Source organism: Lagenorhynchus albirostris, chromosome 3 (assembly GCF_949774975.1).
Source record: "Lagenorhynchus albirostris chromosome 3, mLagAlb1.1, whole genome shotgun sequence".
NCBI lineage: Eukaryota > Metazoa > Chordata > Mammalia > Artiodactyla > Delphinidae > Lagenorhynchus > Lagenorhynchus albirostris.
In genome coordinates, this window is record NC_083097.1 from 62,403,894 (window position 1) to 62,427,354 (window position 23,461).

Consider the following 23,461-nt stretch of genomic DNA (forward strand, 5'->3'; position numbering starts at 1 on the left):
AGACAGTTTGCAAATACCTATTCTCTTGACTGGTTGGACTAGAATAACAGACAATGCTGAAATGCTGATCCCTGGGCCCCTCTCCAGACTACTGAATCAGAATCAATAGGAGGGATGTCTGGGAATCTGTTTGCTTGTTGGTTTTCCAATTCCACACACCTTTCATGGATTCTAGTGATAACTAGTAAGAATTTCACAGATAAGATGCAAAGGAGGATGAAACACGTGTAAGTGACTAACCACAAAGTTGAGATTCTGCTTTTTAACAAGCCCTGGTGCTCAGCCAGATATGGAAATCACTGGTCTTCAGAACCATGGGATGGATCACTGATATAAATTGGGAGGGGTAGCCGATGTGAGGAATCCACCATGTTACATAAGAAATATCTTAGCAATCCCAACTTTTAAATGACAAGGCGGCCTTTTGGGGTCAGACCAAATTGGTCGGAGAGAGTGTGGCACTTTGTCTGCCCCGACCTGTTATCTTCCCCATTCACCTCGCGACGTCTACAACCTGGGAAAATTACCCAGAGCAATCAAAGCAGGAGTCCAACATCAGCCCCATACAAGTAGATACAATTTCTAGGTGATAAGTAACTAGTGTTCTAAAGAAAGCAACTTCCTAATTTCCTTAGTGACAGGTGTTCTATTAAAATATAAGTATCATGAGGCCAGGAATACTGTCTGCTCTTGTTCACAGATAAAGAGCAATGATCTGCAAACATGTGTTGACTAAATAGTTCAGTGATTAAGCTAATTGCAGAATCAAAAAGAATAAAATGTTTAAGAATAAATTTAGCAAAAGAAGTACAAAACTTACACTCTGATAACTACAAATCATTATTGAGAGAAATTTTAATTAAAAGTCCTAAACAAATGGAAAGACATCCTTTGTTCATGAATTGGAAGACTCAATATTAGGATGACAATACTCCCCAAGTTGATCTACAGATTCAAGGCAATCCCTACCAAAATCCTAGGCGGCTTCTCTGAAAAAATTGACAAGCTGGTCCTAAATTTTACACAAAAATTTAAGAAGCCCAGAATAGCCAAAACAATACTGAAAAAGAACAAAGTTGGAGGATTCACACTTCCCAGTTTCAGAACTTACTGCAAAGCTACAGTAATCAAGACAGCATGGTACTGGCATAAGGATAGGCATATAGATCAATGGAATAAAGTTGAGAGTCTAGGAATAAATCTATACATATATGATGAATTGATTTTGACAAGGATGCTGTGGTACAATAAAAAAAATAAATATTTGGTGTTTGTCCCCAGTTCCTGGCACAGAGCTCCTAAAACCTTTGGAATTTATATTATTTTGTATGCTAACAGATAGCTCCATGGAAGGGGGGCAGGGGAACTAGATAGCTTCAGAATAGGGGCTGGTCACCATAAGTTCAATCACCAATGGTCAATGATTTAATCAATTGTGCCTGTGTAATGAAACTTTCACAAAAACTCCTAAACAACAGTGTTCAAAGAGCCTTTGGGTTGGTGAACCCATTGATGCACTAGGAAAATGGTGCACCAGAGAGGGCATGGAACCTCTGCACCAGACCCCTCCCTCCCATACCTTGCTCTATGCATCCCTTCCATTTGGATGTTCCTGAGCTGTATTCTATAGAATAAATAGGTAAAAGTAAGTAGTTCTGTGATTATTCTACTGAATTATCAAACCTGAGGATGGGGTTGCAGGAACCTCCAAATGTGTAACCATTCAGTCAGAATTACAGGTGATCCCTGGAAGTGAGGACATCTGAAATTGGCATCTGAAGTGAGGACAGTTTTATGGGACTGAGTCCTTAACTAGTGGGGTCTGCACTAACTCTGGGAGTTAGCAGCAGAATTGAATTGAATTATTGGATAGTCAGTTGGTGTCAGAGAATTGGAGAACTAAATGTCAGAAGTGGTGTCAGAAAAAAGACATCATAGATGCCAACACATTTCAATGAGTAAAGAATAGTCTTTCAACAATTGGTGCTGGGACAATTGGCTATCCTCAAATGAATCAAGCTGGGCACTTACCTCATAGCACATACAAAAATTAACTCATAATTGATTAAAGACCTAAACGTAAGAGTTAAAACTAGGGACTTCCCTGGTGGCTCAGTGGTTAAGACTTCACCTTCCAATGCAGGGGGTGTGGGTTCAATCCCTGGTCGGGGAGCTAAGATCCCACATGCCTCAAGGCCAAAAAACCAAAACATAAAACTGAAGCAATATAGTAACAAGTTCAATAAAGACTTTTAAAAACATGATCCACATCAAAAATATATATATTTAAAAGAAAAGAGTTAAAACTATAAAACTCTCAGAAGAAAACACAGGTATAAATCTTCATTAACTTGGATTAAACAATGGTTCCTTATACATGATATCAAAACTACATTCAAAAGAAGAAAAAAATTCACATTCTGGACTTCATCAAAATTAAAAACTTTTGTGTTTCAATGGCTATGATCAAGAAAATGAAAAACCCACAGAATGGGAAAAAAATCGCAAATCATGTATGGGATAAGGGTCTTGTATCTAGAATATATAAAGAACTCCTACAACTTAACAATAAAAAGACAAATAATCCAATTTCTTAAATGGGCAAAGTATACAAATAGACTTTTCTCCAAAGAAGATATATAAGTGATGTACAAGAGAAACACTCCCACATGAACATGCCTACATATGGACTCTATAGGGGATTTCCTAAGCCCTCAGTTACATTATACCTTCCAGCTTCCTATCTTCATCAGGTTTTCTCCCTCTGGATGTCCCAAAGACCTAAACTTAACACTGTCAAAAATGGAACTCATTATTTTTCCAATTATTTCTTCCTTTGCCCCCAGCGTCCAACCAGGAGTCAAGTAAGAAAGGTTGCCATCATTTGCTATTTTTCTCTCTCCCTTAAGACCTAATGCAATCAATCACCAAATCTAAATAATTTTGTTTCCTATCTCTCAGTGCCCACTGCTGCTTCCTTAGTTCATACCCTAGCCTCTCTACTGTATTGGAAGAACAGCACCCCAACCTGCCTTGTGCCTCTGATGAGACTTACTGCCTTGTTCTCAGCTGTAGCCCAGTGCCCAGAACTAGACCTGGTACAAAGTTGGCCAATCATCAAATATCAGTTGAATAAATGGCCAAATAAAATGGGGAAGAAAAGTAAAATATTAGAAACTGTGATATGATAGTAAGGTAGGCTTGACGTTAATAGTCACCAAATTAATGGGACAAATATTAGGGACGAAACATCAAATGGGTAATGGAACCATAAATAGTAAGCAACCAGAGGAATCATAAAGAAACAAAAAATCACGTTGAACAAACATGAATTATGGTGAAAACTGCATGAGACATATTACACATTTGATATTTTGATTTATCTTTGTCTCATTGTGTTATGAAAACATCCTTGCAAAAGTGGGGCAAACTGACCTATCTGAACATTCACAACATGAAAGGAAACATAAATAATGGAAACGGCAGGAAATATGCAAAGAGAAACTTCCAGGAAATCATTGCCCTTCTGTGTACAAATCTTTTAAACCTATACAAGTCAAAGTTTTAAGACTAAAATTTTTTATTCCTCACATTTCATTGGTCATAAAAGGGAGAAGACTCTCTGCCTCTCTCCCATTTTCCATTCTTGGCCTGAGAGAATGGGATAAGACTTCTCTAAACTACATAACTCTATAATAAATGTTGAATTACATAGAGATACTCACCCAAAGCCTATAGCCACCCAGTAGTTTCTGACCCCCTGATGGGGCCCTACCATAGGCAGAATGTCAGGAGAATAGGTGATAGGACCATTGACGATATTGATGATGTCAGCCTTCTTCAAGACTGGAACCATTTCCATGGCAGCCTCGACGTGTTCCATGATTCGGTCTAGATCAGACTCAAAGAGCTCCTTTCCAAACCCTGAAGAGAAATGCCATTGTGGTCAGGATGTCACAGCTGCCCTGACGTGTGCTCCAAAGTGATTTCAATCTCTGAATCAGCTTACATTTAAAGATGGCCCGTAAGGAAGGTATTGTACTTTCTTTTTTAAGTCTAAACTTGATATTTACTATCAACAGATGAGTACTGTTATATTAGTATACTATATTACTGAGAAGAATAATGTTATTTCCTGAAACAATAAATCATGAAAGTTAACCTTTTTAATAGAAAATTTTAATTTATGCATATTAGCAGTTTCCAGCATTTAGGCCGATCACAATTTTAAAAAACAAACAATAATAATTTGGTTTGTCAAGAGAGGTCTTTTATCCTTCAATTAACCATAGAAGTCTGCTTCATCCTCTCAGGTGAGGGCAAATGGGAGTTTGCAAAGTCATGTCAGGACAGTGGGGATAAATGAAAAACCACTTTAGCATCTAGGATGATGAATTCTAGACACCTTTTAACTCTTAGTGGGGAAGGATGGCATGGAGGCTTCATTCCTCTAGCCCTCTTCTATACACATCCGAGGGCCGGAATTCTGTGAAAAGAGTCAGGGTCTTGGAGCACAGTCATCTTCTCAGTCATAAAAGGCACTGGGATTGAAGGCAGGGCTACGGATGAGCTGCTAAAAGAATATCGCCACCAATCCCAGGGATGCTCCCGCACAGCAGCCAGCCAGCTCCCTCTTGTCCCTCCTGTGGACTGCATGTCAGGTCAGAGAGGCCTGCAGATCACTAGGGTTAGACCAGGGCATGTGGACGCCCAGGGCCAGCCAACAATCTGGCTCTTCCTCCAACTGGAATTATTTAAATATTTGTTCAATAAATATTATTAAATATTTGTTCAAATATTTATTTGGAGGAGAGATTGCCAGCATGGGGGAAGAACAGAGAAGGAGACTCCCAGGTGGCAGATTAGCCCTCCCTCTGGGATCAGGAGCTATTCCCCTCAGGCCCGAATGTGCAGAGCCCACCCAGCAAAACCGAAGCCCTCAGCTGGCTGGCCCAACTTCTGTGGAAGGTGGTTTATCATTTGTAGTAATGTGGGCACAGATGTTCTTTGAAGAGTAGGAGGGAGGGATTCATTCCCTAGTCCAAGTAGCTTATCAAAGTATAATTCTAGAAAGCACAATTACCTCCATTTCTTTATATTCCCTATAATATCTGTGTGCCAATGACATTTTGGCTCCTTTTATAGATTAAAACCTGAGATACCTCCTTAGGTGAACCAACCCTTCATCTGGCTCTGCAGAAATGTTTCATGAAAAACAAAAACAGGTCCTTCTCTCCCTTGCAGAACTTGAAAGAGAAACTATGGTACCTCCTGAGTTAGCACTGAGGCCTAAGACTTTTCCATATCCATTCATGCAGCACAGGAGGGCTTCAGTTCGCAGTACCAACTTATCCTGCTCTGCTATAGACTTTGAGGCTTTCATTCTTAACAGGCTGGATGTCCTATCTCTGCTACCTGTTGTGTTTCCAACTGTCAAAGAACAAGAGCAGCTATATCCAAATCTAGAAACTAGACCAAGTAAGCAGGGGAGTAAGGAGAAAAGGGGGATGCAGGAGGTTGGTGTGGGCAGGTAAAAATTACCTGGGGCCTTCCAAAGCAGCGGGGAGCATCTTTTTCATCTTTCCCACCACCAATTCTCTTTCCTTATCCCCTGCTGTGATTGTTCAAAGGGATATGAGAACAGAATTTACCTCGAATCCCTCACTTCCAACGTCCCAGGTATCTGATAGTCTAGTATTATGGTGGCATCTTATTCTATAGCCAGCCCAGAGTTACAAGGAAGATAAAATAGATGTGTCTGCACACACTTCTATTTGCTGAACCCACCTGGAGGAACTCCATTGGTGACCCATGAGTCCTGAACTTTCATTTTCTCTTGACTTTCATATGGACCAAACAAAAGCCCATCCCTTTCCTGTCGGAGGTAATAAGATCCTTCCAGGTCACGGAGCACCGGGAGTTCTCGCTTTAAAGCTTTCACTTCAGGGATGGTCGATGTGACAACATACTGATGCTGAACTGGAATGAGGGGATGTTCTAGTCCAATCATCTTACCTACTTCACGAGCCCAAAACCCTGAAATAAAAAAATCATTTAAAAATGTCACCACATATAAAAGCATACCACAGACGACATTGACACAGCAATTTCAATTAAAATAAAATATTTAGAATACTTCAGCGCTCATGACAAAGTCTAAAGAATGTCCTAACAATGCAAATGAACTTATCTACAGAACAGAAACAGACTCACAGGCATAGAAAACAGACTTGTGGTTGCCAAGGGTGGGGTGGGGGAGGGATGGACTGGGAGTTTGGGATTAGCAGATGCAAACTATTATATAGAGAATGGATAAACAACAAGGTCCTACTGTATAGCACAGGGAACTATATTCAATATCCTGTGATAAACCATAATGGAAAAGAATATGGAAAAGAATGTATAATATATATCTGAATCACTTTGCTGTACAGCAGAAATTAGCACAACGTTGTAAATCAACTATACTTCACTAAACTAAATTAAAAAAAAAAGAATGTCCATAAAAACTTTACATTTTTTGCCATTGCAAAATTGAACAGGAGAAGAGAAGACAATATTTGACACTACCCCAGAGTTTTGAAGAACCTAAAGGAACTCCATTCCTGAAAAACCATTTTGCCCATAGCAAAGGTGTGCAAAAAAATTATTTGAAGGAAAAAAATAAACAACCCAAATATATAGAACGTACAAATGTTGATAAGAAAGATAGTAATGGACTGACCTTACTTGTAGAGCAGGGACGGTCAGGCAATGGAAGAGGCCCTGGGTCGATGTGATCAACATAATAATCATGCATAATAAAGCCCTACTAGTTAGTCCTCTATCCCCCAGACCCTCCTCTCCCCAAATTGTTGAAGCCTAAAATTCCACAAACACAGAATTGTTCTGTTAACTGAAAATTTGAAATGTATACACTTTGGGAGAGATAGCCTTTTAAGTTTTCTGTTCTTTTAAAAGTTCAGTTTGAATATGTTTGGAAGATCCTTTCTTGCAAAGGCAAGAAGGCACCTGGTGTCCAGAGCAGGAGGGAGGAGGTGCCACAGCAAAGAGGAGAGGGCTCATAGATAAGTGGGAGTTCCCACAACCTATGTTTCTCCCTTCAATGTGCAAGGGGTCTGTCTTCTTGGGGGAAATGAATATTATTTTTTTTCCTTTGCAAAAGATGGAACCAGATAATTTGTGACTGAAAGACCCTTGATTCTCCCCCTAGGTGACTCTTCAGGCTACAGATGTGGAGCTAAAGTCCAGAACGATAAAGAGACACGCCCAAGGTCACACTGGGAGACCCTGAAATGGTCACATCTTATTGGTTTTTCTTGCTACAGAAAGACTATTTTAAAAATCCAAGACTCCTTCACTTGTATAAAGGTATTTGAGAATCTAAAATGATAAAAATGATTAGTTGGCAGGGATGCAGGGTCACCTGACCCATCAATGAATTACTGGGGAGAAGGGGGGTTCTATTTGCTTGTTTGTTTCACAATAATTTTGAATAATCATTCAAATGATTAGGGAATCTTCCTTAAGTTATTTTTTTAGAGGCTGCATTCTCTAAATTTTTAACCATTTCTGTTTCTCCTTTTTTTGGCAATCTAATAAGGAGTTCTGAAGTCTCTGTCATTATGAAGTTCAGAGCTAATCACATATCATCAATTATGAGTCTAGGAACCCTGACTACTGTACTCTTATATGGCATCTAAACATCACTCCTGTGTTCTGTTGTTTTGTTTTGGCCTAACGGCTAAGTTGGTCACACTTGGATAACAGCCCCAGAAATGGGTGTCCATTTGCAAACCAAAAATCTTACCTGTGGGCATTAGAGCTGTTTGCTAGTCTTTGAATAATTTAATGACTTAATTTATTCCTGCCTAGGAAGATGTGAATTACCAATGTCAGGACTTTGTAGGATAATATAGTAAAGCCACATATTCTAGTTATATGCACTGGAGCAGTTTTAAAATATAAAAAGCCAAAATATTTAGCCTAGCAATTCAAACTACTGCAGTGCTTAATATACTTGCTTCAATTAAAAACATAAATTGAAGAAAATAAATCCTGTCCTATTCAAATATATTTATAAATTTCTGAATCCAATTGCTTGTTTATTAATATACTTCATCATTAAAACAAAGTGGAAGTATATGCATAAATATCATATAACTATATTACTCCAAACCCCATAGCAAGCTGGACACTGTTTTTCCCTATGTGGTGGTGTCTGTTGGCATTCTCTTCCTCTATATGTCAACCAAATTAACATAAAACTTGCCAGGATTACACTTCAACCCTTGCTAGATCACCCACCCAGCAAGTTCAAAGGGAAGAGAAACAAATGTGGAGGAATCCTCTATAACCTACCATTATCACCTGAAAAAACACTGAACAGAAGAATCAATAAAAAAGTGATCATTAGAAATGGCTTCCAATTTTTAAAAATGCAGTGACTGACAGAAATGGAGTTAAAATGAACAGTACAGGTTGGTGGACAGGTTTACTCCTACTAGATGGTTTATACAGTGACAATGATGTTTATACAGTGACACTCTCTGATGCAAAGTATTGATAAAATTAAGCAATTCTTTTTTGGCTGAACACTGGGCTTCATCTTGGCATGACCCAATCACATTTCTGATTTACCATATTAGGGAAATTCTTAAGTAAAGTTTACAAAGTTATCTCTGGGCTTAACGAGTCAACTGTAAACAAGGTCAAGAGAAACATTCCTCACCGTGCAAAGAAAAAACTTGCATCACAGTGAATAGCTCCTGCCCTTGCCCTCCAGCTGCCTCTGGGGCTCAGGTTAGACCTAAGGTAGAGTGAAGCTGCCTGGAGGGGTGGGATAGGGAGGGTGGGAGGGAGGGAGACGCAAGAGGGAAGAGATATGGGAACATATGTATATGTATAACTGATTCACTTTGTTATAAAGCAGAATCTAACACACCATTGTAAAGCAATTATACTCCAATTAAAAAAAAAAAAAAGCAGTACTAAAGGCAAGTTAGCCTATTGCACACCAAGAGGTCAGCAGGGTCAGAAACTGTTCCTCAGCTCTGCTTGCTCAAGAATAAGGTTCCTACATTCCCTCTCCTGTAGGAACACTGATATAGCAGTGTTTCTCAAAAGATATTTTACAGACTATCTGGTACAGACAGTACAGTACCTGGAGTACTTGTTTAAAATACAGCTTCCCAGCCAGACCACCTGGGAAACTTCCCACGGTGATTCTTATGCACCTAGGTTGAGAACCAAGCTCTTTGGGAAGTCAGTTTACCAGCAGAATGGGTGCTGGATGACCACAGAGCAAGTGAAAGGATCTGGGGAATCTTAAGGCTGGTACCAAGAAGTTGTGACACTTGATGCTAGTGTTTCCCAGACCAGGGCACAGACTTTCAAGGAAATAATTATAATAATCATAAAAATTATCATTACTATACTTAATTTGTTTAGTGCTTTCTATGTGGTAGGACTTTTCTGGGTACTTTACATCATTTATGGATCAGAATAACTTGTTCAGATGGGAATTATTATCTCCATTTTACAAATGAGTAATTTGCCCAAGTCACACAGTTGGCAATAATGTGTCTCTGGTCGAGATAGCCCCACTGCCCTGGGCAGTGCTGGAGACACTTCAGAAAACTGATAAATTTCTGCTTTTAGACTTCCCTTTCCATGGATATCCTGAAGATTCAGCAGCCTTCTGTTATATGACTCCATGTAAAGAAACTTTTAGCAGGTTATGGTACAATTGAGTAGAAAAGAGTGGCCTTTACATCATTGTTTTGGTTGTATTTCCAAGTCTATATCCTGGTTACTTTAATTAGGTTTCAGAGCTGCCTGAGGGCCTCACCTGAATTTATGAGACATCCTGGACTCACTGAGTAACTCTGGGAAACATTCCATCAGACACATCTTCTAAATCATGTTAGCACAATGCCTTCTGCAGATGGTTGCTTTTATTCATAAAATTAATCTTTGTTAGCTTTAAGTCTAGAAAGGGGCATATCCAAAACTTCACCCCCAATTACTGAGGTTTACTTTTTGGGGAACTTCTATACTTTAAAGGTTTTTTTGAAAACAGACAGAAATAACTAAACACACACCCCTCCACACCTTCCACGGACTATTTATATGTGATCAGTTAGATTTTTCTCCAATAACTTTTGCCCAGTGGAAGAGAAGAGATGGAGAACAAAAAGGGAAAAAAATGATATGGGCCAGAGATGTGATCTGAATGACGTAAAGAACTGAGAATGGAGACCGTATAGTTCTTCATACAACTGTGAACAAGGAGCTGCCTGGAGTTACCAAGACCTGAGGATGGAACTCAGACGTGGCTGAGTTAAAGGCATCAGGAGCAAAGAATGAAGAAGGACAGCCTGAAGAACAGTTTTTCTGGTGCTGGTCTGGGATTTGTTTTCTGAGGCCAGTACCAGAAAAACTGTTCTCCAGGACCTCCTGCCATTGCCCTCCTCTGCCCTGATCACCCCACAAGATTGCACAGCTGCATAGAATATTTCATCTGGTAACCAATGTCCTGGGCTTAGGTCAGATCTCTTTGGAAATTATTCTTTCTCTTCAGAGATTCCTTATTCCTCACAGATTGTGCTTTAGAAAACAAAATATTACAATGGCAATGAATCGTGAAAATAAATATTTATCCATTTTAGGAAAACAATAGATAAATGTGTTAAATTAAGGTCTTCTATGTTATTTGTCAAAATATCAGTTGGGAGTGTGTGACTGCCTGAAGCACTGTGTTAAGAAAAATCGTGGGGTTTGTCCAAGTCTCTCTGAAATGAGTGCAGTGATCAATTAGCAATGTCTGACACGGGTGCTGGATATGAAGTCAGAGCATGTTTATTTAGTATTTGCTATCACTAGGAAAACAGTCAAATGTTTTTAGAGGCTGAATTCATGAGACCATAAAGAAAGTTGCAAGATTACAAAGAATTTTTGCTACTTGTAAAAAAAAGGATGAATGATTTCATTGCCTTGGATCTTCTAGGAGAATTTAGACCAGATGTACCCAAGGACAGTGGGAGACGGGGGGGGGGGGGGGGGGGGGGGGGGGGTGCCTGATGGGGATTTCCTTGGAGGCGGGCAAGTGAAATTCAAAAACAAAGCAAAGTTTTATGCCTTTGCTCTTATTTATTAGGTAAGTTGTTTTACATTATTTGGAATTTCAAATGATGTTAAAGAATGAATGAGATTTTATGCTTTTCAAATGCGGGGCATGGGTTAGAAAGATTCAGAAATACTAACTTAAACACTTAAATACTGAAGACATGACTTTTTCCAGGGCCACTAAAAATGGTTTGTTAAAAAATAACATCAATCAGAAGTTACGATTTAGAGGAAAGAATCCTAAGGGTATTTGTTTCTGGCATGTCCTCATGGGTATCATCTGATCTGATAAATAATAAAGATTTTTTTCATTTTGTAAATTTAAGCAATGACTCAAAGAACAGAACATAAGAAAATCAGTAGCTGCCTCATGTTTATTTTACGTTTTAAATTAACCATTATGAACTATAGATAAATATAAATTATTAGCCCGGTTTAGATTACACAAGCAGTTTCATTTGCACAAGGATTTATTTTTATGTGTGATATTTGAAAATTACTTCATAGGCAAAGAACCTGATAGAAAGTATGTTAATTCAAGAATCAAAAGACCCAGGTTCAAGTCCTGGCTCTGACATAACTGTCACTTTGGCAATTAGTATAACCTTCTTGGACCTTGGTCTCCACAAACGGACAATGAGTGAGTTGTTAGATTATCTCAAATATCCCTTTTGGCTTCATTATTCTAAGTCTAAATTGTAACAGAGCAACCTAAAGAAAAGATTATGAAATATATTTAATAACGTGCTGAAAGGAAAAGGGTTAAAAGGTTTTTGAACAGAGTAAAGTAATCAAAATAGATGAGAAAGAACACAAATAATCAACTCTGCTCCAAAAAACAAACTGAGAGCAAAGAGGATGCTCGTGAATTTGAACATTAGAATTTGGTTATTATTATAAAGAAAGTGTGAACACAGGTAGGTAAAAAAAGCATAATTTGGCAAAACATTATCCGGAGCAGAATAAAATGGAGAATGGAGAAGAAAACCAACTCGCTATGGATAACCAAGGACAGAGTTATCTCACACAACAAGAGCAAAGTGATGGAGGGAGAGCTTTGTAGCTTAGAAACAGACAAAATGTTCGCCATGGGAGTACCACAGTGTTTCATAACAATGTTCATAGTATAAAACATTACATTATGACTAAATATCTTATTTCTTTGCCACTCGAAAAAAAAACAGTATTTTTTTTTTTAAATGACGCTTACCTGCAGCATTCACAATTCTATTTGCTCTCATAGATCCCTGTGGTGTTTCAACATCCCATGTTCCATCTGACTTGGGTTTCAAAGAAGTCACTGGTGCAGGATATTTTAAAAGGGCACCATATTTCCTAGCCCCAGCAGCCAGGGCCATAGTTAGAGAATAAGGATCAATGTGACCATCTCCAGGATTATACAGTCCAGCTAAAATCTAAATCGATCACAAAACAGTCAATATTCAAATGAATACATATACTCACTCAGTGTAACTGTATCCTGCCAGCAAATGTTTAGCAAAACTGGACTTGAAAAATGCATCATGGCATCAGATTGATCAGTCTCCACTTTTTTTTCCCCTATGTCCAAGCTCAGAGCTAGGCAGGACTCACATTGAGAGCTAAGTAGACAGGCTATTTGACAGAGGTTTGCAATCATCTCCAACATTCATTCTCCCCTCCCCCACAAAGCAATGGAAACCAAATGTTTATTTAGACACATAACCACTAAGAACAAAGAGTTTCCAATAGTTGGCAGCTACTAGTTCCAGATGGTAGCTAAAACTATCACTAAATTCTGGTCAATGAAATGCAAATGAAAGTGTCAAATGAAAGTGTCATGGTCACATGAACCATTTTAAGGAGACAACTGGCATATGCCCTTTGTCCCTTCTTTGTCCCTTCCTCCATTCTGCTGTCTGGAATGCAGACATGATGGCTGGTGCTCTAGCTGCCATCTTGGAGTAAGAACAAAGGAGTCACATCCTATGAATGACAAAGCAATGATCCAGAAGGCGACTAGATCCCTGAAGTCTTCATGGATAAGAGCCACCATTCAGCCCTGGACTGCCAAAATGAAAGGGAAATAAACATCTATCTTGTTTAAGCATTATTATTTTGGTTTCTAACATTTTCAGTTAAATCTAATACTAATTGATTAATTATTTATATTTAATTGCTTAATACTGTTAATAGATTCACATGTTAAATATATATCTGGTGTCAGGAAAATGTATACTTGATTCAGTCATCAACAACTAGTTCTTAAATACCTACTTTGTGCTATGGCTTGAGGTACTGTGGGGGAAACAAAGAAGAATAAAACTCAGATGAAACAAGGAGGGAGCACTGAAATAGTACAGTTAGTTCTCATCCATTCAACAAAAATCTATTAATCACCAAGTATGGTCAAGAGGCTTTTGTCAATTTCTTTTCTGCATCTGTTGAGATGATGATGTATTTTCATCCTTTATTCTATTCATGCAATATTGCATTGATTGATTTTTAGATGTTAAACTAACCCTGCATAGCCAGGATAAATTCCACTTGGTTATGCTAAAAAAATCCTTATTATATGTTGCTGAATTCAGTTTGCTAGTATTTTGTTGAGGACTTTTGCATCAATATTCATAAGAGATACAGGTCTTTCTTTTCTTGTGATGTCTTTGTCTAGTTTTGGTATCACAGCAATACATTCTGGCCTCACAGAATAAGTTGGAAAGTGTTCAATTCTCTTCTATTTTTGGAAGAGTTTGTGAAGAATTGTAGTAATTCTTCTTTAAATGTCTGGTAGAATTCACCAGTGAAACCATCTGGGCCCCAGCTTTTCTTTGTGGGAAGTTTTGGATTACTAATCCAATCTCTTGTTATAGGTTTAGTGCAAGAGACTTTTGGTTTTAATGGAATTTGTATTACTGTAGACTTCTAAACGTCACTTTGGTGTTTTATAATGGATATGTCCTTATGCAGTGACCCTAGATCTATTTGATTTGGCACCCTGCCCAGAGCCACAGAATACTCTTCCCACATATTTCCATTGCCCAATGTCCTTGTGAAAAATCTGTGATGTGAGAACTTCCAGCAGAGCATCCCAAGATTGACATATAAACAGATATAAGAATATCCTTCCTGGCAGTGGTGGCAGAATTTTAACGCAGACAATGCAATGCAACACCAATCTGCCACCACATTGGCATCACACAAAACTACTGAAAAGGGAGTGCCAGCAACCTGTCAAGACTCACAGGGGCTAACAACCCAGCTCCCAGAGCAACGCTATGAACCCTTAGGCGTCATAGATACTACACTGGGGAGAAACACAAGCCTCTGCTTCCCTGAACAGCTCCACCTTGTACCTTTAGGTAGCATAGGTACAAAGGAGTCAGAGAGCCTGGGTTCAAATCTCCTCCAGCTCTTTCTAGCTGGATGGGCTCAGGCCCACTATGTATACTATCTAAGCTGCAATTTCCTGTTTAGTAATAATCTATACCTTCTATTATTATTGTGAAGAGTAAATGAGATTATACATGTAAATGGCTTTGCATAATACCTAGTACATTAAGTATGTGCTGTAGTGTTAGGTAGTGCAGTATTAGTCATTGTTATTATTATTCAAATGGGATTATCACCCAGCAAAAAGACACTAAATTCCCAAGTGGATTTTCTCAGCTAAATTTGGTTAGATCAATACCTGTCAGGGTAGTACAGCTATGAGTTAGGTGATATCTGTGTAGCAATATAACATGTACTTCTACCTTTGATTTTATAAAAAAATGTTAGTAACACAGTCTTTCTATACACACATTTGTCACATCTGGTTATTGTCTTCTCTGCATTTCTCAAGCAGAAGGTTTATTATAGAAACCTCCAGATCTGGGGGACACAGTGATAGAGAGGTATTGAAAATGTTTCCTCAGTTGTAATAGGTAGAAAGCTAATAAGATTTTTCATTACCTTTACTGTATTTAGCAAACATAATAGCCCATCTTATAATTTACCCAAATTCCAGCATTAATCGTCTGATTTTGACATTCAAAATGTGTGCACAAAGTTTTTTCTAATTAAATTTCTAAAATAACATTTTCTGATCTTAATTAAAATCAACAAATGGTAAAAAAAAAAAATGCTCTTAGGATAAATACCTTATTCATGTTGAGTAAAGGAAACATCTCTTGTATTTTTTCAGGTTCAATAATATACTGTTCCGTTGCATGCCAGCCAGTCCGAGTCATTTGATATTTAAATTCATCTACCCTTACAGGAGTTGTAGCAATTCTGATACTACCTGGCTGATGGAATCCCACCACCTGTGATGACAATGCCAGTAAAAACTCATAAATCATTATTTGGCACTCAAACATGGTTCTTCTCCAGCACAATGAAAATGAAGGTGTGTAAGAAAAGAGATTCACTATGCAGTGAAAGTGATAGCTATATACCATATTTACATCATGTGAAAAGATGTTCATTTTACAAATATTTACTAAGTGTCTCCTCTGTGCCAGGCACTATGCTAAGCCCCAGAGATGCTGTTGTGAACAAGACAGATGAAGATCCTGCCTGGATGGAGCTTACAGTCTATAGGTGAAGATGGACAGCTAAATGCACAATTACAACATGAGATAGTGCTCATGTACAGAGTGGAAGAAAATTATGTGAAAAAAAGAAAGACAAAGGATTTGAAGAGGGAACGTGAAGAATCAGAATGTTGCGGTGAGGAGATTAAGTGTGAATTGAAATAAACATTCATCTGGCATTTATTTATTTATTTATTTATTTATTTTTGCGGTACGCGGGCCTCTCACCGCTGCGGCCTCTCCCGCCGTGAAGCACAGGCCCCGGAACACAGGCCCAGAGGCCATGGCCCACGGGCCCAGCCCCTGCGCGGCATGCGGGATCCTCCCGGATCGGGGCACGAACCCGCATCCCCTGCATCGGCAGGCGGACTCCCAACCACTGCGCCACCAGGGAAGCCCTGGCATTTATTGAAGTCCTTTAGTTGGCCAAGCACTCAGCAAGGCCCTGGGTGACAGTGATCAAAGATGCAGTCATTATCTTCAAGTTGCTCGGACTCTGTAGGAAAGACCAATCAGTAAAGCAACAATCACAATTGAGGGGGATTCGTAATATAAGAGGTATGTGTACACATGTTCTTAGAACCAAGAGATATGCCCTCAGCTCCGCCTGACTGCTGGGTGAACAAAGTCAAGGATGCCTTCTCAAAGGAGACGCCCCCCGGGAAAGGGTGGAAGGCGAATGCTGAAATGGGGACCAGAGGGAATGCTGTCTCAGGCAGACAGCCCAGCTCATTCTAGAACTGTTTGCAATTAAGAATAGCTGAAGCATCTGAGCATAGCAAAGAGTGGCAAGAGAAAACATTGGAAAGGCAGGCAGGGCTTAGCTAATGAAGGCCCTTCTTCTTTGGCTTTTGTCCTGTAGACTGTGGGGAGCCATGTGATGGTTTTAGACAAGGGCAATAGCATGAAAATTTTAAGCAGACTTCAGTCTTAGTCTATGGACACTCTTTGCTGCCACTTTATTTTGAAAGTACTAATACAAATGAGAAGAGAGAAAAGTAAAAGTGAGGGGGGCTTCCCTGGTGGCACAGTGGTTGAGAATCTGCCTGCCAATGCAGGGGATATGAGTTCGAGCCCTGGTCTGGGAAGATCCCACATGCCGCCGAGCAACTGGGCTCGTGAGCCACAACTACTGAGCCTGCACGTCTGGAGCCTGTGCTCTGCAACAAGAGAGGCTGCGATAGTGAGACGCCCACGCACCGTGATGAAGAGTGGCCCCCACTTGCCGCAACTAGAAAAAACCCTCGCACAGAAACTAAGACCCTACACAGCCATAAATAAATAAACAAACAAACATATTTTTTTTTTAAAAGTGAGGGGCTTTTAGTGAAGTACTTTTCGAAGGCATGTGACAATCTGGCATGTACAGTTGTCAGATCCTTTGCAATCCAGTGCAGAAAGGCTGTGATATCTTAGTTTCTAGATATAGAAGCTGACTAAAGATATTTTTGAAAGCTGCTTTTTATTCTTTTCTCATTTAAAAAATCAGGAGGGCTTCCCTGGTGGCGCAGTGGTCGAGAATCTGCCTGCTAATGCAGGGGACACGGGTTCAAGCCCTGGTCTGGGAGGATCCCACATGCCACGGAGCAACTAGGCCCATGAGCCACAACTGCTGAGCCTGCGCGTCTGGAGCCTGTGCTCCACAACAAGAGAGTCCGCGATAGTGAGAGGCCTGTGCACCGCAATGAAGAGTGGCCCCCACTTGCCACAACTAGAGAAAGCCCTCTCACAGAAACGAAGACCCAACACAGCAAAAATAAATAAATAAAATTAGTAAACTCCTACCCCCAACATCTTCTTTAAAAAAATAAATAAATAAATAAATAAATATAAAATAAAATAAAAAATCAGGAGCAGGTAATTCCATGGGTAATACACTTCAAGAAATTAAATTGATTGAAAAGCAAGCTCTAGAGGTTCTCATCTTAAACTCTCATCAGAATCTTCTACCACATTTCACATGCCATGGCTGTCACTACACACAGCGATACATGATGATATCAAAATCCTTCAGTAATCTTATGTATCTCTGAGAAACTGACCTAAACAGACAATTTCAAGCTAAATGCATTTACCTGTCCGGTTTCTTCTTCCAGTTTCTCATAAAGTTTGATGCTATCATAATGTATTTTCTTTAAGTTTATTCCAGGATGAAAGTAAGTTGTTAAACCTGCCTTAAAAGTGGGGAGGAAAGGAAACAGCGAAAAAAATTAACATTCTCAAAATGTTGACAGTTTATCTGTTAAGAAGTAATTTATTACTGGCAAGAAATTGACGAGCACCAGCCAGTCCTCTGGGATGAGAACACATCAGCACGAGTTTGAATTCACATTGCATAAGGCTCGTGACAGTTATAAGCACCCACTTGAACCACATAAATAATGTGAGAGCCAGCCAACAAACATATATAGCAAGTCCCTAAAAGTTATTAGGGAAAGGATTGTTTGCAGATTCAGAAACGGGATGACTTAGATGGAATCACTTAGGTTAGGAATGTACGCTATTAGGAAAAATATGGGGGGAGGGCATACAATGTGGACTCAAACCAACAAAGCGTGTGTTCCCTTAAGGAGGACTATGAACAAGCAAGCAAAAGGTTTTCCTTGTCTCGATCCCCACCATTCCCTTGAATTGAGCGGCCCTCCTATTTTCTTTCTTGAAATTTCCAAAATTGAAGAAGTGGAACATTCCTAGGAATTAGAGCCTGTTGAGTGGTGAACAGACCTTTGTCATAGCTTAACCAGTTGATGAATGAGCACATAGATTATACCCCGCAAACATTTCCTGAATAAATATTGAATAATCACTCTCAGGAAAATATCTAAATATTACCTGCCAAACCCCTTTTTATCAACTCTGGCGGATGCAATATAGTATCCAGGCAAAGAATTCTAAGCAATGATATGAAGCAGGTTCTCTCAGTTAAGTGTCTGGGGCCCCATTCAGCAGCTAATTTATCCTGGAAAGCTCATCCCAATACAATCTGTTTAAAATAAAGTCCGTTTGGGAGTATTTATAAAGTTCTTCGTGTTGGGCATTTGGTTCTACTGATATCACTTATATGCAGAATCTAAAAAAAGTGATACAAATGAACTTATTTACAGAACAGACATAGACTCACAGACATAGAAAACAAACTAATGGTTACCAAAGGGGAAAGAGCCAGGGGAGGGATAAATTGGGAATTTGGGATTAACAGATACATACTACTATATATAAAACATTGATAGATAAACAATGAAGACCTACTATGTAGCACAGGGAACTATATTTAATGTCTTGTAATAACCTATAATAGAAAAGAATCTGAAAAGGAATATATATGTATGACTGAATCACTTCATTGTACGCCTGAAACTAACACAGCTTTGTAAATCAACTGTACTTCAATTAAAAAAAAAATCCGCCATTAAAGTTCATCAGTGATCCTTTATGGACCAGAATCCTTCGTGTCTATCAAGTACTTGTTCAAGCATTTGGCTACTTTTCTGAGACAAATGCTGGCCCAACGTCATAGGTCCTCTCATAGCACAGCCCCATAATGAGGCAACTGTGAGTCAGGCTCCCTAACTTTCAGCCAAATATCACATCCTTCTTTACATGCTTGGTATCTAGTGTGATATGAAGTTTTCTAGTTCAATAATAGAGAATCTCTGGCCTTCAGGCATCTTCTAGAGAACTCAATTTTGTTTTCGATATATCTCGTGTCAGTTGAGAAAATGGATATTCACAAGCCTGGGCCTAGGGTTCTGTTCACCATTCACTCCTCAAGATCCTCTAAGTTTAACCTAGGTAGAGCCAGACCACCCGAAAATGATATATCTACACTACATCAATCTTCTTCCCCACCCTGGAAAGCTGTTTTCATAGAATGAGTTAATGATCTCTCTTTTGAAAGGGTCACATCAGTTTGGTTTGTAAAGCTCTTACTCAAAACATTTAGCTCAATATCCTTTTTTTAGGGAATAAATTCTAGGAATTTCTGGTCAAGGAAAAATTGGTCTTTCTTACTGAAATGCTATAACTATTTCTACTGAACAATTCATACAACCCTAGTTTCCTTGCTGCCGGGACAGTCAGAAGTAAATCCTGAACTCAATTTTTTGTCAGGTATAAAATTACACATATATATATATAATTTTTTTATTCCTTACATTTTTTATCAACCAGTTTTTGTCTTTTAATCTGTGTTCAAAATTTGGGGTCAACCGTATCTGTGCTTTTATTGTGAGTTATTTGAATGTGATGTCCTGCATGGTATTTATTGTTAACTTGTGTGTCAGTCCTGTGGCATGGGGTGGAGGAAGGGTACAATGTTCTTCCTTTCTGGGCTCCAGCAAGGATATTTTAAGTGGGAAGTTTGAAGAAGAAGAAAACCACTGTTCTTATCCTTCAAGATTTTATAGTCTGATTGGGGTCATGAAACTTTCATACATGAAACAATGAAATCAAGAGCATAGGATTAAGTGCCGGAGCATAGAGAGAAAGACACAAGAACTAAGGGAACTAAGAGAAGATGCTGGAAGGATCACAGAAGGCTTCATGGAGGACAGGCAGGGGCTTACTTTTGATTTGAAGAAAGAAAATGATTATAGTTAGTGGAGAAGATAAAAGAGGGAAGATGAAACACAGACAAGAATAATCGTTAAGACAACAAGGTCCTATTGTATAGCACAGGGAACTATATTCGATATCCTGAGATAAACCATAATGGAAAAGAATATGAAAAAGAATATAAATATGTATAACTGAATCACTTTGCTGTACGGCAGAAATTACCACAATGTTGTAAATCAACTATACTTCAATTTAAAAAAAAGAATAATCATTAAGAATTATAACCCTTTGAATAAAATAAGAATATATAAATCCTTGTTGATATAAATAAATAAATAAGTAGGGAGAGTGGAAAGCTCTTCCTTCTAGCAGACTAACAATAAGTATGAAAGGAATGATGCAGTTAGAAAAATCACCCATGGATGCTAAAGTTAGTGATGTTCTCTCTCTCTTTGATAATCCTTCCCACTCTGTCATGAGCCTCTACAGCGTCAAAAAGCCCAGTGACTGACCTCAAGCCTTCCCATACCCCAGTGCTTCCATGTACTCGTATCCAATAAAAATATTTGAGCATACCCACTAAAATATGTGTATTTCTTTATTCCCACATGATATATAAATATGTATTACTATATTAGCAGAGATCATAAAACACACAAAAACAACTGGAAATGAATTAAATGTTGTAAATAATTCTTACTTTATTGATTGTGTAGAAAGGTTTCTGAATTTTAAAAATTTATTGTGTAGAAAAGCTTTTGAATATTAAGCTTATTAATATTTTAGCAAGGGCTATGTAATATTTTATATTACTAAAATATATGTTGGATTAATGTTGGTAAAACAGCGATTTGAAGGTCTAATTTCTTGGTGTGTTTTCTCTTGTGATGGTTTGAATGGCTGTGATAGCTGAAGAAGCTATCTGTCAATGATACAAAGGTGTAAGTGGGAAAAGTGCCCCCTCTTGGCTGTACTTTCTGTATCTTGACGCCACTTCTTCCATTCCCATCACCACCTACCAAAAGGTTTTTACTGAAATTTGACTATTAATGTTTCATGTTCTCTTGTCCATCAGCTGTTATAAGTTAATTGGGAGGTACTGCATTTTACATTTTAAAAAATGGGTACAAACCCACTGAAACTCCTCATTTGGGAAAATGTTAAATGGGTTTAAACTTAACTTTAAATTTATCTCTTGCATGTTTGAGAGTTTTTTCTAGGTGATACGTATCATTTTGGCCAGAAAAATCTAATAATGATATCAACATTTCCAAACACCCCTTCTCAAAATGCTTTCTTTCCAACAGGACTATTTTCCAAAAATTATTTTTCACTTATTGTGAGCATTACCTTGACTTTGAAGGAATAAACTGCATCTATTGTTTTGTATGTATCTACTACATAGAATGACTGGCAGCCACTTCCATCACTACAAAGATCACCAAACTGGGGACACTTGTCTTTTTGTAAAAGAAAAACTTTTTTACAACTCTGTTGATTATTTTTCCGGGATAACCAACAAACCTCTGTGTAGTACAACACTCTCAAGGTCATTCCCTCTCCCTTTCATCACAAACAATATTATTCAAAGCCTTGTTTCTATAAAATCGATCATAACATTGATATCCTATAGCATGTGATCTGCAATATGTCATGACAGACTGAAGACAAAAGAAAGAATGGGGACGCTCCCATTGTGGAGCACCAACCTCTCCCTTAGGCAACATTGGTATCATACACAATATGTCACCCACATCAAAGGTGAGGGCTATTTATAAAGATTAGTAAAGCTTAATGTCTTTCTTATATTTTTAGATAAAAATAAACACAGGGCTTCCCTGGTGGCGCAGTGGTTGAGAGTCTGCCTGCCAATGCAGGGGACACGGGTTCGTGCCCTGGTCCGGGAAGATCCCACATGCCGTGGAGCGGCTGGGCCCATAAGCCATGGCCACTGAGCCTCCGCGTCCGGAGCCTGTGCTCCACAACGGGAAAGGCCACAACAGTGAGAGGCCCGCGTACCACAAAAAAATAAATAAAATAAAATAAACAGAAAGGTCTAACATTGTCTTCCTACACCCCAAATGGATAATCTTGCATCTTTAGTCCTCAGCCCTCCAAAACATCCACTTTGACACCATTCCCAGGGGCAGCCTCTCCTGGGGACCCCATATGCCAAAACTGCTTCTTTGTCCATTCTCTCCCCTTTCCTTCCATCCTACAAAAAATGTTCTATATTAGCAGTATTATTGGGTGCTGACAAAACAGTCTCGTTAAAATCCAGCAAAACCTCAAGACTGTTGGATTTGTGATTCCATTTTGAATATTCACATTGCAAGCTGTGCCCTCCTCCCCAGCGCATCTGATTCCTGCATGTCCCAGAAATGTTTAGCCTTGAGCACATGTTATTCTTCAGTGAGACTGCCTTTATTTTTGTAGTCTGCCCCTTCAGCTGGCCCCCCAAAACGTCCACATTCTCATATCTGCTCCAAAATTTCTCTGTGTTAAAAAATGAATGGATAAAGAAAATGTGACATGTATATATATATAATGGAATACTACTCAGCCATAAAAAAGAAGGAAATTCTGTCATTTACAACAACATGGACGTAATTTGACAGCATTATGCTAAATAAAACAAGACAAAGAACTATAAATACCAAATACCATATGATCTCATTTACATGAGGAATCTTAAAACAAACAAACAAAACAATGGAACTCAGAGATACAGAGAACAGATGGATGGTTGCTAGAGGCAGGGGTGGTGAGGGGGTGAAATGGGTGGAGGGGGTCGAAAGGCACAAACTTCCAGTTATAAGATAAAGAAGTCCTGGGGATGGAACGTACAGCATGGTGACTACAGTTAACAATACTGTATTGTATATTTGAAAGTCGCTAAGAGAGTACAACTTAAAACTTCTCATCACAAGAAAAAAATTTTGTATCTACGTGTGGTAATGGATGTTAACCAGATTTATTGTGATCCTTTTGCAATATATACAAGTATCAAATCATTATGTTCTACACCTGAAACTATTATGTCAATTATATCTCAAAAAAATTCTAATCTGTGGCATTTCTTCAGGATGCTCTTTGGTGGGAGACCCCCTTGTTTGCAAGAAATCCTCTAATCAGCTTCCTAGGGCAATCCAGTTTTCTTTTCCTTTATTTGTAGGGGCCCAAATAACCTGGCTTCTGATACCTGAGTCCATCTTGAGCTC

General features: G+C 38.8%; 1 protein-coding gene across 1 annotated transcript in view; it reads right to left on the reverse strand.

Moving 5' to 3' along the window:
* Positions 1 to 23,461, reverse strand: part of DMGDH (dimethylglycine dehydrogenase) — a 60,375-nt gene that overhangs the window by 33,227 nt on the left and 3,687 nt on the right. Inside the window, exons 3-7 of the mRNA XM_060146133.1 lie at positions 17,759 to 17,857; positions 15,249 to 15,413; positions 12,338 to 12,542; positions 5,788 to 6,036; positions 3,726 to 3,924 (exon numbers count right to left, since the gene is read on the reverse strand). Coding sequence (XP_060002116.1) covers positions 3,726 to 3,924; positions 5,788 to 6,036; positions 12,338 to 12,542; positions 15,249 to 15,413; positions 17,759 to 17,857 — 917 coding nt within the window. The remainder of the gene's footprint in view (positions 1 to 3,725; positions 3,925 to 5,787; positions 6,037 to 12,337; positions 12,543 to 15,248; positions 15,414 to 17,758; positions 17,858 to 23,461) is intronic.